Source organism: Clarias gariepinus, chromosome 2 (genome assembly GCF_024256425.1).
Source record: "Clarias gariepinus isolate MV-2021 ecotype Netherlands chromosome 2, CGAR_prim_01v2, whole genome shotgun sequence".
Lineage (NCBI taxonomy): Eukaryota > Metazoa > Chordata > Actinopteri > Siluriformes > Clariidae > Clarias > Clarias gariepinus.
This window is the reverse complement of record NC_071101.1, coordinates 45,388,437-45,405,909: the sequence shown is the minus strand read 5'-3', so window position 1 is coordinate 45,405,909 and position 17,473 is coordinate 45,388,437. Positions and strand designations below refer to the sequence as shown.

Here is a 17,473-nt window from a genome sequence, read left to right as displayed (position 1 = left end):
GTATAATAGGAGATGTGTTTAAGTTAATATGGATTCCAGTTTACTATTGGAGGCTCAGGTAAACTGTAAGAAACTCCAGTGCTGAACTATCAAGTGTCTGCACCAGTCCTTCTGCCAAAATGCTCACAATCTCTCCCCTGAACATGTCCAAACCACCTTAATCTGGCCTCTCTGACTTTTTCTCCAAAACATCTAACATGGATTGTCCTTCTGATGAACTCATTCTTGATCCCTTCTTTGTCTTTGTCTTGTCCTTCTGATGAACTCATTCTTGATCCTATCCAACCTCAACATTTTCATCTTTGCTACCTCCAACTCTGCCTTCTGTCTTTTCTTCAGTGCCACTGTCTCTAAGCTGTAGAGCATCGCTGGTCTCACCACTGTCTTGAACACCTTTACTTTCACTCTCGCTGATACTCTTCTGTCGCACAACACACCTGACACTTTTCTCCACCCATTCCAACCTGCCTGTACCTGCCTCTTCACCTCCTTTCCACACCCTCCATTGCTCTGGACCATTAACACTAAGTACTTAAAGTCCTGCACCTTCTTTACCTCTGCTCCCTGAAGCCTTACCATTCCACTTAGATTCCTCTCATTCACACACATTCTGTCTTGCTAAGGCTAACCTTCATTCCTCTGCTTTCCAGAGCGTACCCCCAACTGTCTAGATTTTCCTTGACCCGTTTCTTCCTCTTGCTACAAAGCACAATATCATCTGCAAACATTGTCCATGGGAACACCTCTAACCTCATCTGTCATCCTGTCCATCACCATAGCAAACATGAAGGGGTTCAGAGCCGATCCTTGATGCAGACCCACCTCCACCTTGAACTCTTCTGTCACACCTACAGCACATCTCACAACTGTCTTACAGCTCTCATACATGTCTTGCACCACTCTAACATACTTCTCTGCCACTCCAGACTTCCACATACAATACCACAGCCTCTCTCTCAACACCCTGTCATTTGCTTTCTTTAAATCTACAAAGACACAATGCAACTCCCTATAACCTTCTCTGTACTTCTCCATCAGGATCCTCCAAGCAAATACTGCATCCGTCGTACTCTTTGTAGGCATGAAACAATATTGCTGTTCACAAATGCTCAACCTCGCTACCACTACTCTTTCCCAAAGCTTCATTGTAAGGCTTATCAACTTTATTCCTCTGTAATTGCCACAGCTCTGCACATCCCCCTTGTTCTTGAAGATCGGCTCTAATACACTTCTCCATTCCTTTGGGATTCTCTCACTCTCCAAAATCTTGTTAAACAGACTAGTCAGAAACCCTACTGCAACCTCTCTTTCATATCTCCATAGGTATGTCATCAGGACCAACTGCCTTTCCATTCTTTATCCTCTTTAACACCCTCCTCACCTCACTCTTACAGATTTTTGCTACTTCCTGCTCCACAACAGTCATGTCTCATTCATCAACTCTTTAAAGTACTCCTTCCATCTTCCCATCACACCTTATGGCACCTGTCAGTACATTTCCATCCATACCTTTAATCACTCTAACAACCTGCACATTCTCTTCACCCTTCTCCCCACCAGAGTCATTTTACACACCACCCACACACACAATGTCGACACAAGATGTAGTCCACCTGAGTGCTTCTGCCTCCACTCTTATATGTCACCCTATGTTTCTGCCTCCTATCGAAGAAAGTTTTACTACTGCTATTTCCATCCGCTTTGCAAAGTCTACCACTATCTGTCCTTCTACGTTTCTGTCCTGAAAACCAAACCTACCCATCACATTCTCATCACCTCTGTTCCCTTCCCCAACATGTCAAATAAAATCTGCACCAATCACAACTCTCTCACCTCTATAACTCAATCCAGAATTTCTCCTTCACTTCTAACTCACATCCTACCTGTGGGGCATAACCACTAACAACATTGCACATCACCCCTTCAATTTCCAGCTTTAGACCGATCACCCTATCTGATACTCTTTTCACCTCTAGAACAACTCCTCTTTCAGGATAACTCCTACTCCATTTCTTTTCCTATCCACACCATGGTAAAACAACTTAGACCCTGATCCTAAGTTTCTAGCCTTGCTACCTTTCCACCTAGTCCCCTGGACACACAGTATATCCACCTTCCTTCTCTGCATCATGCCAACCAACTCTCGTACCTTCCCTGTCATACTCTCGTACCTTCCCTGTCATATTCTCGTACCTTCCCTGTCATACTCTCGTACCTTCCCTGTCATACTCTCGTACCTTCCCTGTCATACTCTCTTACCATCCCTGTCATAGTCCCAACATTCAAAGTCCCTACTGTCACTCCTAAACTTCACATTCTTCACAGACTTTCCTCTTCTCTTTCTGCCTACAAACACGCCTTCCTCCTCTCCTTTTTTGACCAACAGTAGTCCAATTTCCACCAGCACCCTGTAGGTCAACACCACCGGTGGCGTTCATTGTTAACCCAGGCCACGACGGATCCGATATGGAAGTCCTCTTAGTGATTCGCATAATTTGATTTTGGCAAATTTTTTATGTCGGATGCCCTTCTTGCCACAACCCTCTGCATTTATCCAGGCTTGGGACTGGCACAAGAAGACACTGGATTGTGCCCCCCATCCCCACCAATATGGGAGTGAATGAGTGAGCTTCAATGTCTACAATAAAGAGTTGCTTTTATAATCGTAAAAACAATGGGTAGACAAAGGATGCACATGTATGGATACATTTTATGAATTTGTCCATATTTTCAAATGTTTGCCACTGTTTTGATAAAAATGGACCACATGTGGGCCATGGAGGTTTGTTACAAGCCAATTCATTATCCTGTAGCAGAATGAAAATATTTTTGGTCTTGGCAGCAGGTGGCAGTGTGGCATCTCACTTCTATTATGTCATATTGTGTGTGACTAAGATTTTTAGGCTTCTTTAATTGCGGCCAATAAAAGCCTTCTTTTTCCTCAAAACGTTTTGCTTATATCCAGGTGTTAGATTATCAAGTTCTTTTTTGGCATAGTATTTACAATTATATTAGTTTGTCCAAAAATTTTTCTGTCTGTAAAAAATTTAAGCGATTTGTAAAAAATGGTTCCAAACATGGTTTAAATGCTGAGAAATTAATCTGAAACCTCACAATAAAGTTCTCTAGGATAGAGCACAGTTTAGTGGAAGCTTCTGGAAATCTAGAAAAAAAGATCTGCTCTGAGCATAATGAAGTATTCAAGATTTACTGTTGTACTGACTGATCTACAGTATGTATGACAGATGAACACAAAACACAACACTGTCTTAGTTATAGCTCATAGAACTGAGAAAAAAAACATTGAGGAATGCAAGTCTTATCTATTCTGATTTTATACAATTTATACATATAATAATGCATTTTTCCACTCTAATTATTATTTTTCCACTCTAATTATTTAAATCTTTTATGGGTTTTTTCTCAGATCTTGGCTCGTATTTAGAATCACTCCTAGGAATTTAGGACTGAAAATATTTCTATCACAGAGTGGAACATTTCTTTAGGAAGATTCTTACTCTTACTTTCAGGAATGAGTAGGACTGTGCCAAGGAAAGCATGTGACATTACTGTTTAGGACACTGAGAACCTCAAAGTAGGTTGCAAATTATAGTGGATATGACAGTTTTTGTAGTTTTGAACTGTGTAAAATCAGCAGGAGTAGTGTAAAAGCTTTATGCACATAGACAAAATGTACAGATGTGTAACACAGCTGCTTGACTGTATCCTAATCAGACTGCTCCAAGCACAACTTTTTCAAGTGCATATTATAGAGCTGTGTAGGACTGTCATAATCAAAACAAAACTGAAGAGAAGACGAAAGCATTTTGGTTGGTAGTAGGGATTAAAATGTAAAGAAAATTTCTTTCCTTCTTTTACCTGTAAAGATAAAAAGTTATCATCATCGTGTCAGGACCGCTTCCCACATTTCAGCAAGGAATCAAGAGGTTTAGGAGACTATTTGTCTTTGATGAATGGTTATAATCTTGTTGTCAACAAACTAAAAATACCCATTGTTAATAACTGGAATGTTTTCTGAGAGCATCCTAGGCTCTATCACACCTTTGGCCTGAACCCTAGCAGAGCTGGAGCAGCGGTTCTCTCTGTCAATATTTCCAGGACATTACACACCATCTGACTGGTGGTAATTCATACTTCAGATTACAATTATAAAGTTACATTACAACTCACCATACTGATACAAGTGGACACATAGCTTGTTCTGTAGGAACTGTGTCTGTTCCCCAAATAGTGAGAACAAAGAATACATTTGTTAAAAGCTCTCAAAATAATCTAATCATCATAAGCCAGAAAAGGACAAATAAGCTAACCAAAGTCTATTTTGGGATTCTCAACATTAGATCCCTTAAGCCTAAACCACTTATTGTTAATAAAATGATCTCAGATTATAGTCTTGGCACACCCTGCTTACCGAAACCTGGCTTAGATCAAATGAATATATTGGTCTGAATGAGTCTATTCCATCAAGATATTTCTATAAGCATGAGCCTCGTCAAAAGGTGGTGTTGCAACTATCTAAAACAATTTACTCACTCAGAAAGATTTATTTACTCAGAAAACAAGACCCAGGTTTAACTTATTTGAAGTGCTTATCTCTTACTGTATGTTGCACTCACTGACATACATAACAAATTAGTAGTGAGAACTTTATGACTTTATTCACTGAAAAAATCTATAATATCAGGAATAAAGTAATGGATGATCAACCTCTGACAGCATCCCTGTAATCCAGGCAACCCCAAAGCTCCACATCTAGAGTTACAATGCTTTACAAGTATAGGACAGGAAGAACTGTATAAACTTATCAACAACGTGTTGGTTAGATCCAACTGTAGATTACTAAAAGAAGTAATGCATAGAGCTGGAAAGTCGCTACTAAACATTATTAATTCCTCGCTATATTTAGGTCACACCGCTAAACATTTCAAGTTGGCAGTCATTAAGCCTCTTATTAAAAAACTTAAATTAGACCCTAATGAAATAACAAATTACAGACCGATTTCAAACCTTCCAATTATATATATATATAAAACAGCCCTCTTTTACCTTAGAAATATTGCCAAGCTTAGGAACATTTTATCTGTATCTGATGCAGAAAAGCTAGTTTATGCATTCATGACATCCAGATTGGACTATTGTAATGCAATACTAGATGGCTGTCCTGCATCCTCAATAAACAAGCTACAGTTTGTCCAAAATGCAGCCGCCTGAGTTCTCACCAGATCAAGAAAATATGATAATATAACCAGAATATTATCATCGCTGCACTGGCTACCTCTTAACTTTAGGTTTAATCACAAACTAGCATAACTTATATACAGGGGACTAAATGGTTTAGCTCCCACGTATCTGGCCTGGCTTCTGACACACAAAATCACAAAGATCACAAAAATCTGGACCTCTGTTCCCAGAATATCAAAGTCTACAAAAGGGGGGTAGAGCGTTCCCATATTTAGCTCTGAAGCTTTGAAATAGCCTTCCAGACAGTGTTCGGGGCTCAGAGACAGTCTACCAGTTTAAAAGTAGACTTTAGCCTGGCATACACATAATTCATTTTTTAACCTTTTACCCCAGTAAATGCACACTCTCATCTGGTGCTTCTAATATCATGAACGGCAGCTACGCTGATTCTTTTCCACCTGTTCCCTTTTTTTTCTACCCATCCTGAGGCATCTGGAGATTGTTCCAGCTCCAGGAGACAAACCTGCGAGGATCTTGAGGCATCCAAAAAAGGACCACCTCCAGCTAGATTCCACTTCATAATGGTTTGGAGCTACACATGCTGCTCACAGTGATCTAAACCCCATATGTATCTGTCTGTCTCATTCTGGTTACAAACTGGACTTCATGCTAACTTAGACAGCTTTTGACAGGCTTAAAACCTATTTATTTAGCCAAGCATTTTTCTAAAAATAAATTTACCTTTGTTAAAGGAGCCGATTTGGGGGAGCCATGGCCAGAGTATTATAGTGAGCTGGTATGTTTAGATGCTGTCTTCCCCACTCTCATTGATCACTCAGGTTTGTTGAAGATTCCTTATTTATAAGGAGAACATGTGGAAGGCTGTTTGTCATCCTGCCAAGTTTTGAAAGACTTTTTTTTACCATTTTTCTTTCTATTAATGTATGATATAAACGATGTTAAAAGTATATAGTGAGAGAGAGAGCGAAATATTATGGTCTCTGAGGCCGCTGTGATAGAAAATACAGATAAAAGAAGTGCTACTGCCGGTGGACAAGCAGGTGGGTGTCTACTCAGTCTGCCAGATAAACAAAGACTGGAATCAATGTGAGAGGATCTGCGGTCCAAGTCACCCCTCTGTCAGTTCCTGCGACATGGGTGGTGATTTATAATGTGCCCCCATTTATTAAGGATGAAGAGGGAGCTGGCCTGATTCAGGAAGTTTGTCAGCCCCATGAGAGCTATCCCACTCGGGTGTAAGAATCAAATCTTTCATAATTCGGGTTAATTTGTTTAAACTAAAATAAAATGTATAGCATACACTTTCTATGCTATCAGTCCACTGTATAGTCCAGCACCGTGGTCCACTCAACATGATTGAGTGTTTCTTGCCAATAGTGTTTATTTCGCGGCCAACAATGATAATACAAAATCAGTTTCTTTGCGTGTTGAGGACAGTCTTCGATCGCTTGGTGGAGCAGTTCAGAAGTCTAGGTTCAGGTGTCGGGTTGAGAGTGGAGAAAAAGAGGTGGTCAACATGGGTCCACCCTACAGCCGTTTGTCCAAATTAGAGATAGTTGTGGGCATAGCCCCGCCCCGCATGGTTCCTCTTTTTCGTGCATACATTAACCTGTGGTTTGGTCTGTCACGTGGGAGGCCATCTCAGTAGAATTTTTGTAATTTAGGTAAAGTGTATTATCATAAGTCTGGTTCATACTGTATGACTAAAATTTCATGCACATCAACGTTCATTAAATACACAGAGATTTCATTTGATACCAAACATCCGATGTCTTGCATATCCATTCATACCTTTATCTATAGCCAGGGTTGTACAGGTTGATTACTCTCCTTAAATTTATGATGAACATGTTGAACACAACACAAATATATCACACATTCTATATGAGCATACATATATAATTTTATATTTGCCGTACTGGCATACTTTAACTGATGAGTTGGAGGTGGGTAACTGTTTATTTCCTTATTTGCTGATGTTGTGAACTGTCTCTTCATTATCCAACGGCTTGCTGATTTGCACCATTTAGGTTGGGGTTGGTGAAAGCCTTCTAGATTTTCTCGTTTGACCGGGTCACATGTCCAGCTGCTTTACACCACAGAGAGAGAGAGTTAACGGAATCAGCAGGGTGCCGTTTTGCTGGAAAGTGACAGATTCATGGCTCTATTTGAGATTGCCTGTTTGTCCCTATAGTATTTTGAGTGAAGAGACATTGTACACAATAGGCTGAGAGGCCAGGAAACAGCAGCAGCGTGAGGACAGCCAGCGGGGAGCACCGAGGAGTTTGTGCCTGTGGTGGGCCTCCCTGACACCCAAAGCAGCAACACATCAGAGCTCAAACAGGTCAGTCCTGAACACACTGGCATTACTGAAACACACTTTGTTCCCGACTATAAAACGAACATTGGTACCACTGTAAACATAACCTGATGCTGGTAAAGTATTTGTTTACTGTTTACTGTTTCTCCTCCCACTACCTCAAAGAAGTGGTGAAGGAGGCGAAGCAGTGCTACGGGAGGAAACTAGAGTCAGAACTCCAACAGAGTGATTCTAGGAGCCTGTGGCAGGGACTATGAACAATAACAGACTATAAAGCACCAACATCCGGTAAGACGAACGCGGATGGGACTCTGGCAGACGAACTGAACACTTTCTATGATAATTGAGGCTGCAGCTAAAGATGCTAGCGATGCTAATGCTAGCGGTGTTAACGGCTGCAGACAGGAAGACACTGCCAGCACCGGAAGCACGTCCATCATCTACGAGCATGACAAGAGGAGAGCTCTCAGGAGAGTGGACACCAGGAGAGGAGCAGGACCAGACGGCATCTCAGGTCAAGTCCTCAGAGCCTGCCCAGACCAAATAGCACTAGTGTTCACAGAGATATTCAACCTCTTCTTATCTCAGACGGTGATCCCCACATGCTCCAAAGAGTCCATCATTGTTCCTGTTCCGAAGAAACCTAATCCTGCTTCTCTCAATGACTATCACCCTGTAGCCCTCACCTCAGTAATAATGCTAGCTTTGAACGGCTGGTCAGAGACATTTTTTCACTACCAGACTCACTGGAAGGGGGAATTATGTTAAAATGCTCTTTACAGCTTTAGATGCTACAGCTCAGCATTTAATAACATAATTCCCTCCACACTCACACCAAGCTGGAGCAACTGGGACTCAGCTCATCTCTATGTCATTGGATCCCCAACGTCCTAACTGGCAGACCACAGGCTATAAGGATGGGTGGACATATCTCAGCCTTCCTCACTCTCAGCACTGGAGCCCCCAGGTTGTGTTCTGAGCCCCCTGCTGTACTCTTTGTACACATATTACTACGTGGCCACTACCAGCTCCACCACCATCATTAAGTTTGCTGACGAGACTGTTGTGGTGGGCCTGATCTCTGACAACGATGAGTCAGCCTACCTGAAGGAAATTGGGAATCTGGAGAACTGGTGCCAGAGGAACAGCCTCCTTCTAAACGTCAGTAAGACAAAGGAGTTAATAGTCGACTTCAGCACTGAGCAGGAAAGGAACTACCAGACCCCCTTCATTAACGAAAGCCCAGCGGAGAGAGTGAACAGCTTCCAATACCTCGGTGTTCACATCATGCAGGACCTGTCATGGTCCTGTCACATCAAAATCGTGGTGAAAAAGGCCTGACAGGGTCTCTTCTACCTCAGACGCTTGAGAGACTTTAGACGGCCCTCCAAGGTGCTCAGGAACATTTACTCCTGCACCATGGAGAGCATCCTGACGGGAAACATTACAACCTGGTTTGGGAACAGCACCATGCAGGACAGGCGAGCCCTATAGAAGGCCAATACAGAGAGACTGATGAGGTGCTTTTCCCCACAGGCGATACAGTCTCTCAACCAGATCACTACACAGGACTAATCATCTCTAATCATCTCTGCATTTTTGCACATTTTTTTGCACACCGCACAGACATGGACACCTATGGACATTGTTCATCTGTTTACTTACACACAGTTGCACATACCCCGGTACGCTGTAGACCAGACACACATGGACATTTTACATTGACACACATTTGCACATACATGCACATTTGCACATACATGCACAATTACACACTCCCTGGACATTTCATTTATTTATTTTCCTTACATTTATTTCCATTTCCATTCTTTTTCCATTTAAATCTATTGCCACTTTTGTCTATATTTGTACAGAAGTTTTTATATTTCCTATACTATGCGGAGTTCTGAACAGGTAAAGGCGCAGCCTTTTATACACATGGTTGCCAAGGCGTGTTTACAGTATATTAGGGTCCTGATACCTCGGCACAACGTGCGATCATTTAGCTCGCACCGGTAAGGTATCCTGGCCAAAGACAAAGAAAGACAAAGAAAAAAGAAAAATTAAGAAAAGAAAGAAAGATAGACAGACGAGCATGCTTAAGAATGGGATAGAGGCAAAGACCCAGCCTCTGTCCCCCTAAAACGCCAGCGAGTAAGAGAGAGGGAAAGAGAGAGCAACTCAAGTTCAAGTTTCAAGTTTTTTTGTCACATGCACAATCATACAGAGTACAATATGCAGCGAAATGATTTTTGCGACCACAGAGTCGCGACGGCAGCCACCTAGGGCGCCATCATAGAAAATAAGGAATAAGATACATTAGGATAACGGGGGTAAAAAATCCCCTCCCAGACTGTCCTTCGAAAAGGGCAGTGTGCGATCAGGGGTACAAAAAATACCTCAGCAACAAGCACAGAAAAAACATGTAATCACAAGACATAAACATTGCAACGATGAGGGTACAGGGGATAGGAAATGTCCAATGTAGGCAAACAGCTCCAGTCCCTGCAGCTAAAGAGCGCTGGTCCCGATTCCGCCTGCCCACACTGAAGGGAATAAGCACACGAAGGCGTTGGATATGGGGAAGGTAGAGTGTCTATCTGTAGCTGTTCTGTGAGTGCGTGAGTGCGTGCGTGTCAGTTTGTAAGCCTGTAACATCCCGTAATAGTCTGCGCCAGGTGTCCTTGAAGGGGGGAGAGTAGGATTCCAGAGCGTCTCGTTATCTTGGTCTTCGGGGAGTTAGTTATGTCTCCAGCCATGGCCTTGAAATGCAGTAGCTGGAAAGAGAAAGGGCAGCCGAAAAAAGAAAAAAAAAACATATTTTCCAGGTTTCGATCAATATCTGCCAATTTCACAGATATTTAATGTCCATCACTGGTCTCCAGGTCTGTCCAAATCACGTTGCATAGCTGCTAGTCTCACCAATATGTTATCCAATTTGCGGTCCAGAACCACAGTCTGATTACTGACAGCTCTCGTCACCACTATTTCCCAGCCAGCCAGTCTCTTGGGGTTGAGACTGACTGCTTTTAAGATTTTACGATATTCAAGTATCCCACCTAATCCAATCAGCAGAATCCCAGTTATCAGAGTTCCGAATAGGTAGATATCTTCAACATCCTCCAGAGACAGTGCGGCCAGGCACACAATGCGCCACTTCTCCCAACCGTCCATCGTGTATCCAGCAGCAAACGTCCCAGCAGGACAAGTAGGTTCCCCAGAACCCACATTTCTCGTCGAGAAGATCGTGTCAATTGCATTCAGAGACCACTTGATCAAATCCATATTCCTTTTTTATTTTCAAGAGCAAGACGAGGAAAGTCTCTGAATAGTATTCACAAGACAGACAAGAGAAGCAAGCGGGGAGAGATAAGGGAGGGAGAGCAGATGCGACCGCCTTCGTCAAGAGCAAAAGAGGAATCGCCTCAGTTTAGCATGTGCTCTTGGTTATAGTGCAAAGCAAGTATTAAGAAACTCTCTCCAATAAATCCTCAGTGAAAACATAAGACCTAAGAGGATATAAGTTTTGTTTCTGTTTCCAGAACTCTGTCCGTTCTCGCGTAGACGGCGGAGCTCTGTTTATTTTGTGTTTTCTATTTTCTTTTATTTCTTTTTACTGTAATTAATAATCATATGTCATCTATGAACAGGAAGGTCTTTCCTTGCGTGTCACAAGCACCTTCACAACTATTATTTCGTCGACTCTCCCTGAGTCAGGGCTCTTAAAATCATTAAAACATCTTGTGGTGCAACTCTGCAATCTGCACCACGTAACATAGCTATTTAGTTCCCTTTCAGGGGAACTTTAAGATGAGTCATGAAGTGACAGCTTTGGGGATTGTTTCCAGAAATCGCGTCTTGAAGACATATCTAATCAACTCCACAGTTACGATGTCATCGCATCAGCGACACAGCTGCTATTTATACACAGTATGAATAGGTGTCAGACACACCTTCTACAGCTTTCTTCGCTTCACAAGCAGAGACAGAACACTAATTCTTCATCCAAGACCCGAGCTGTGAAATCTATGGGCATGGCCTCTGAGGGGGCACACCTCATAGACACTGGATTTTTCCAGGAAGTAGTCAGCACCATACTTAGCTCTAGAGCCCCGTCCACAAGGAAATTGTACACTGCCAAATGGGGGGTTTTCACCTCATGGTGCAGGAACCGGCAGTTAGATCCAGCTCAGTGCCCCGTGGGGGCCGTACTGGACTTCCTGCAGGAGCGGGTCTCTGCTGGGTCTGCCCCTTCCACTTTAAATGTGTATGTGGCCACCATATCCGCATTCCGCTTTCCTGCGGGTGGAAGATCTCTGGGCCACTAGTGTGCCGTTTTCTTCGTGGCGCCTGGAGGTTAAGGCCTTCAGTTCACTCCAAGGTACCCTTGTGGGACCTCACCATCGTGTTGGAGGGTTTGTCCCAGGCTCCGTTTGAACCATTCACGGAAAGTAACGAGAAGTGCGCGACACTTAAGACCCTCCTCCTCCTGGCCATCTCGTCTCTTAGGAGGGTAGGTGATCTGGAGGCCCTCTCAGTAGCGCCGTCCTGCTTTGACTTTGCCCCTGGGCTAGTCAAGGCATTTCTACATCCCAGACCTGGATAAATCCCCAAGGTCATTACTAGAGTGACCAGGCCAGTGGTGCTCAAGGCCTTTAATTCTCCACCCTTCCTGACACTGGAACAGAAGAGGCTGAACCTTATCTGCCCGGTCAGAGCTCTCTCCTTGTCGTGGAGATGGTCTGACCAGCTATTCGTGTGCTTCGGTCCTTCAAAAAGGTGCTTGCCAGCGACCAAGCATACACTCAGTAGACGGATTGTGGAGACCATCTCCATGGCTTACGGGCAGTTGGTGAAGCCTCTCCGCTCTCAGTTCGGGCGCACTCTACCAGGTGATGGCGGCCTCCAAGGCTCTGGCTGTGAGGGCAACACCTCAAGAGGTCTACGCCCCTGCCGGGTGGTCCGCCCCGCACACATTTGTTAAATTCTATGCCGTCAACCTCGACCTGACTCCGTCCTCTCAGGTGCTCTCGGCTCAGGCCAGACACCTATAAGCATGGCGGAGTGGGCATCTCGTCCCCAAAGCTGCCACTTCGTGACGCAGCTCGAAGTTACCCTGAAAGGGAACGTCTCTAGGGTTACGTCTGTAACCCCAGTTCCCTGAAGGGGAACGAGACGCCGTGTCTTGTTGCTATACTTATACACGCCTGGACGCTTGTGAGCTTCGGGAAGCTGTAGAATGTGTGTCTGACACCTATTAATACTTTTCCACGTGCCGACGTCAGACGTGGCTGCGTCGCTGATGCGATGAGGTCGTAACTGTGGAGTCGATTAGATATGTCTTTAAGACGCGATTTCTGGAAGCAATCCCCAAAGCTGTCACTTCGTGATGTGGCGTCTCGTTCGTGATGTGGCGTCTCTTGTTCTTTTTTTTTTTATAAAAAAAAGAACAACCCTCCCTTTTTCTCTGTTGAGTTATTTATGTTGCTCCTGAGCTGCCAGTGATCCAGACCCCCTCTGCCCTCTGGACCTGTCTGACGCATTCTGGTGTCCCTCTTCTGGTTGGAGATCTCGTTGCATGGATGCCCTGTGTGGTCTGCCTGAGATGCATGTGGTGATTGGGGACTTGTGACTGCAGTTGCTTGATAGTTCAACACTGGAGTTTCCTACAGTCTACCTAAGCCTCCAATAACAAACTGGACTTTATATTAACTTAAACACATCTGCTTCCAGCCTCCTAACACACAGTATGACTGCAGATCAATTCTTGCTCCGTTATCACCCAGATGAGGATGGGTTCCCTGTTGAGTCTGGTTCCTCTCAAGGTTTCTTCCTATTGCCATCTTAGGGAGTTTTTCCTTGCCATTGTTGCCATCGCCTTTGGCTTGCTCATCAGGGACAATCTGATTATTTTGAATTATACACATTTACATTTTATACTAACTTCCATAGTTCTTATGATTGTGAAAAGGTGCTTTGTGACCATGACAATTATTAAAAGGGCTATATGAATAAAATTGAATTAAATTGATTTAATTTTTTCAGCATTTTCACCCCCTTTCTCTCTCTTTCTCTTTCTCTCTCTCACACACATACAGAAACTGGAAGCAACTCCTCCTTTCACAGAAACGAAAGCTTTTCTCTCTGTGTCTCTGTGTTCTCTCTGTCAGTGTGTGATTGCAGCATGTCTGAGGCCCGTAGTGCAGTGGATCAGTTCATCTGTCCAGTGTGTCTGGATCTCCTCAAGGATCTGGTATCTCTCCCTTGTGGTCACAGTTTCTGTAATGTGTGTATTAATGACTGCTGGGATCAGGAGGATAAGAGTGGAGTTTATAGCTGTCCTGAGTGCAGAGACACTTTCGCTCCAAGGCCTGTTCTACACAGAAACAACATGCTGGCTGAAGTGGTGGAGAAACTGAAGGAGAAGACTGAAGTCCAAGCTGTTTCTCCTGCTTACACTTACACTGGACCTGAAGATGTGGAGTGTGATTTCTGCACCGGGAGAAAATACAAAGCTACGAAGTCAAGTTTGACGTGTCTGGCTTTGCTTTGCGAAACTCATTTAGAACCTCATCTAGAGATTCCTGCTTTGAAAAAGCACAGTTTAGTAGAAGCTTCTGGAAATCTAGAAGAGAAGATCTGTTCTGAGCATGATAAAGTGCTGGAGATCTACTGTCGTACTGACCGACGCTTCATCTGTTATCTGTGTGTGATGGATGAACACAAAAGCCACAATACTGTCTCAGTTACAGCTTACAGAACTGAAAAACAGGTGAGTGATACAAGTCTAATCTTTTTACACAATTTATACTTCTAATCTAATGTGCCAGAATGTTTTACTCTGAGCAGGAGCCACACCTTATTCTACTTCTACAGGTATAATCATTTAAACATTTGATGAGTTTTATCAGTTCTGGCTTCTGATTTGTTGGAATGGAAATTTGAACTTTTTTTTTTTTAGGGAGTGACTTAACCCCAAATATGCACAGTGATTCTTCTGCATAATGGGTTGCTTTATTTATTTTACCCACTCATTTTCTATACCGCTTTATCCTGTATTCAGGGTTACGGTGACCTAGAGCCTATCCCAGGAGGTTTAGGGCACAAGGCGGGGTACACCCTGGACAGGGTGCCAATCCATCGCAGGGAACATGCACATACACACAGTCACACACCCACACACATTTACACACTACGGGCAATTTTTTGGATTTTTTTTTCTACGGGTTTTAGCCTAACCTGCATATCTTTGGACTGTGGGAGGAAACCAAAGTACCCTGAGGAAACCCACCAAGCACAGGGAGAAAATGCAAACTCCATGCACATAGAGATGGGAATCGAGCCTGGTTGGGAATCAAACCCGGACCCTGGAGCTGCAAGGCGACAGTGCTAACCACTACACCACATGCCCCTGATTTATTTATTTATTTATTATTTAAATTTTACCCAACCTCAGGGTAAAATGTCTCCACTTTATGTCTGACTGAAGATTTTGCTCTTGTAAATGGTAAAGGATTACAGTATAATGTCAGTATTATGAAGTATGGATGAAGTCTGTTACAATACTCTCTCACCTTGAAAAATGCGTCGGTAAACTCAGCCATATGTTTATTTGATTCTGTGTGGGTTATTAACTATACATAAAAGATCAGACTCAGTTTCACCATCAGGTATGACTGATAAGCACTGAATAAAAAGCATACTTTCTTATTCTTAGTTTAAAATAAGTATACTATTAGTAGACTTTTATGACATTAAAATACCCAACATCCAACAGTGTTTTTAAAAGTGAACTTTAACCCTTTATCTGAAGTTAATATTCATACACTGAACTCATAACCTCATGATGCATAAAGAGTGAAATGTGTTTTATTTGTCCTCAGAGTGAGTTAAAGGAGGAGCAGATGAAATCCCAGCAGAGAATCCAGGAGAAGCAGAAGAAGGTGCAGGAGCTGAAACAGGCTGTGAACACTATAAAGGTGAGCAGTGAGCAGAGACAGAGCTGCTCCTAGAAACACACACAACATGGACAACATGGAGTCATTTAGAGTCGCAGTAAGAGAGGGAATGATAGATGAGCTTTAAATCCTGTGTGTGTGTGTGTGTGTGTGTGTGTGTAACAGCTGAGTGCACAGACAGCAGTGGAGGACACTGAGAGGATCTTTACTGAGCTGATCAGCTCCATGGAGAAAAAGCGCTCGGAGGTGACGGAGCTGATCAGAGCTCAGGAGAAGACTGAACTGAGTCGAGCTGAACGACTCCTGGAGCAACTGGAGCAGGAGATTGCTGATCTTCAGAGGAGACTCCCTGAGCTGGAGCAGCTTTCACACACACACGATCACATCCAGCTCATCCAGGTACTTATACACACACACACGCACGCATGCACGCACACACACACACCTGTCTGTATAATCTCATGTATTTCGCCTCCTTTCTCCTTCTCCATGATGTTTTTCTTTCTCTCTGTAGAGTCTCCAGTCTCTCAGTGTCTCTTCTGGACGTGAGGACTCACCCAGCATCACTGTCAATCAACATCTCTCATTTGATGGAGTGAGGAAATCTCTCTCTGATCTGAAAAAGAGACTCGAGGAATTCTGCCAAGAGGAGTTCATCAAAATCCCTCAACATGGTGAGAGAAATTGTCCTGCTCTGAAATCTTTACTTTCACAAACTGTAGGACTTTAAACTGTTTCTGTCTTTTACAGCACCTGATTTTATCATCTCCATTTTGTTTCTGTGTCTCCACAGCTGCAGCAGTTCAGATTTTACCCTCAGAACCAAAGAGCAGAGAAGATTTTCTCCACTGTACGTGTAACGTGTAACACACACACACACACACACACACACACACACACACACACACACACATGTATCCTGTGATTAATATTTACCATGTTATAATTTTTCATGTGTTTAGATTTCTATGATCTGACTCTGGATCCCAACACAATACATTATAACCTCATTCTATCTGAGAAGAACAGAGCGGTGAAGTGCACTGAGAAAGTGCAGCTGTACTCTGATCATCCAGAGAGATTTGACTATTATGGTCAGGTGTTGAGTAAGGAGAGTGTGTGTGGACGCTGTTACTGGGAGGTGGAGTGGAGCAGTGAGGGATGTGTGTTCCTATCAGTCTCATATAAAGACATCAGCAGGAAAGGACAGGGTAAGGAGTGTGGGTTTGGACTCAACAATCAGTCCTGGAGTCTTCAGTGTTCTTCTTCTTCTCACTCTTTTTATTCCAACAACATTAAGACTGATCTCAGAGCTCCATCATCCTCCAGAATAGGAGTGTATGTGGATCACCCTGCAGGAACTCTGTCCTTCTACAGCGTCTCTGACACGATGAAGCTCCTCCACAGAGTCCACACCACATTCACTCAGCCTCTGTACGCTGGATTCTGGCTTGATTATAGATCAACTGTGAGATTTTATGATCCAGAATAAAATGGTTATGGTTTCTTCTTTCCATACAGTATGAAGCTTACTTAAATAAAGGTTTAATATGACATTTTTACTAATACTGTTCTTTTCTTCCCTCTGACTTTTTGGAGTTTTGGATGTTGTAATTGTGACTTTTATCAAAAGCAAATCATATACTGTATATTAAAAAAATAGTTTATTTCTAAAAATCAGTTTTGTTTTGTTTTTCCTTTTAAAAATACTAATAGATTGTGTACAGGTGTGTGTGTGTGTGTGTGTGTGTGTGTGTGTGTGTGTGTGTGTGTGTGTGTGTTTTTGTGTCATTGTCATAAAGAATATTCCTGTAAGTCTGAGCCATGTTAAAACTTGTCCTTGTTAAAAAAAGTGATAAACAATGCCTGAAGGCGACCCAAAGGAATGCCCTGTGTGGGCGGTCTAGAGTAGCTCTGCTGTGGATATGCATTTATTCACTGTTTTACATTTTCACAGCATGACTGAGTCGAT

The 17,473-nt window shown here is 43.0% G+C and overlaps 1 protein-coding gene across 1 annotated transcript; it reads left to right on the top strand.

Moving 5' to 3' along the window:
- Positions 1-12,599: 12,599 nt before the first annotated feature.
- On the top strand, positions 12,600-17,046 carry LOC128541151 (tripartite motif-containing protein 16-like protein). Its single transcript, XM_053511400.1, has 7 exons — positions 12,600-12,685; positions 13,727-14,315; positions 15,427-15,522; positions 15,667-15,900; positions 16,016-16,175; positions 16,295-16,351; positions 16,464-17,046. Exons 1-7 carry the CDS (start codon positions 12,600-12,602, stop codon positions 16,991-16,993), a joined length of 1,752 nt encoding a protein of 583 aa, XP_053367375.1. The 3' UTR covers positions 16,994-17,046.
- Positions 17,047-17,473: the final 427 nt, after the last annotated feature.

Coding starts and splice junctions, on each gene's coding strand:
- LOC128541151 (XM_053511400.1), top strand. CDS start 12,600: ATGGCGGAGTGGGCATCTCGTCCCCAAAGCTGCCACTTCGTGACGCAG. Junction 12,686..13,726: donor GGGAACGTCTCTAGGGTTAC/GTCTGTAACCCC, acceptor GTGTGATTGCAG/CATGTCTGAGGCCCGTAGTG. Junction 16,352..16,463: donor CAGAGAAGATTTTCTCCACT/GTACGTGTAACG, acceptor TCATGTGTTTAG/ATTTCTATGATCTGACTCTG.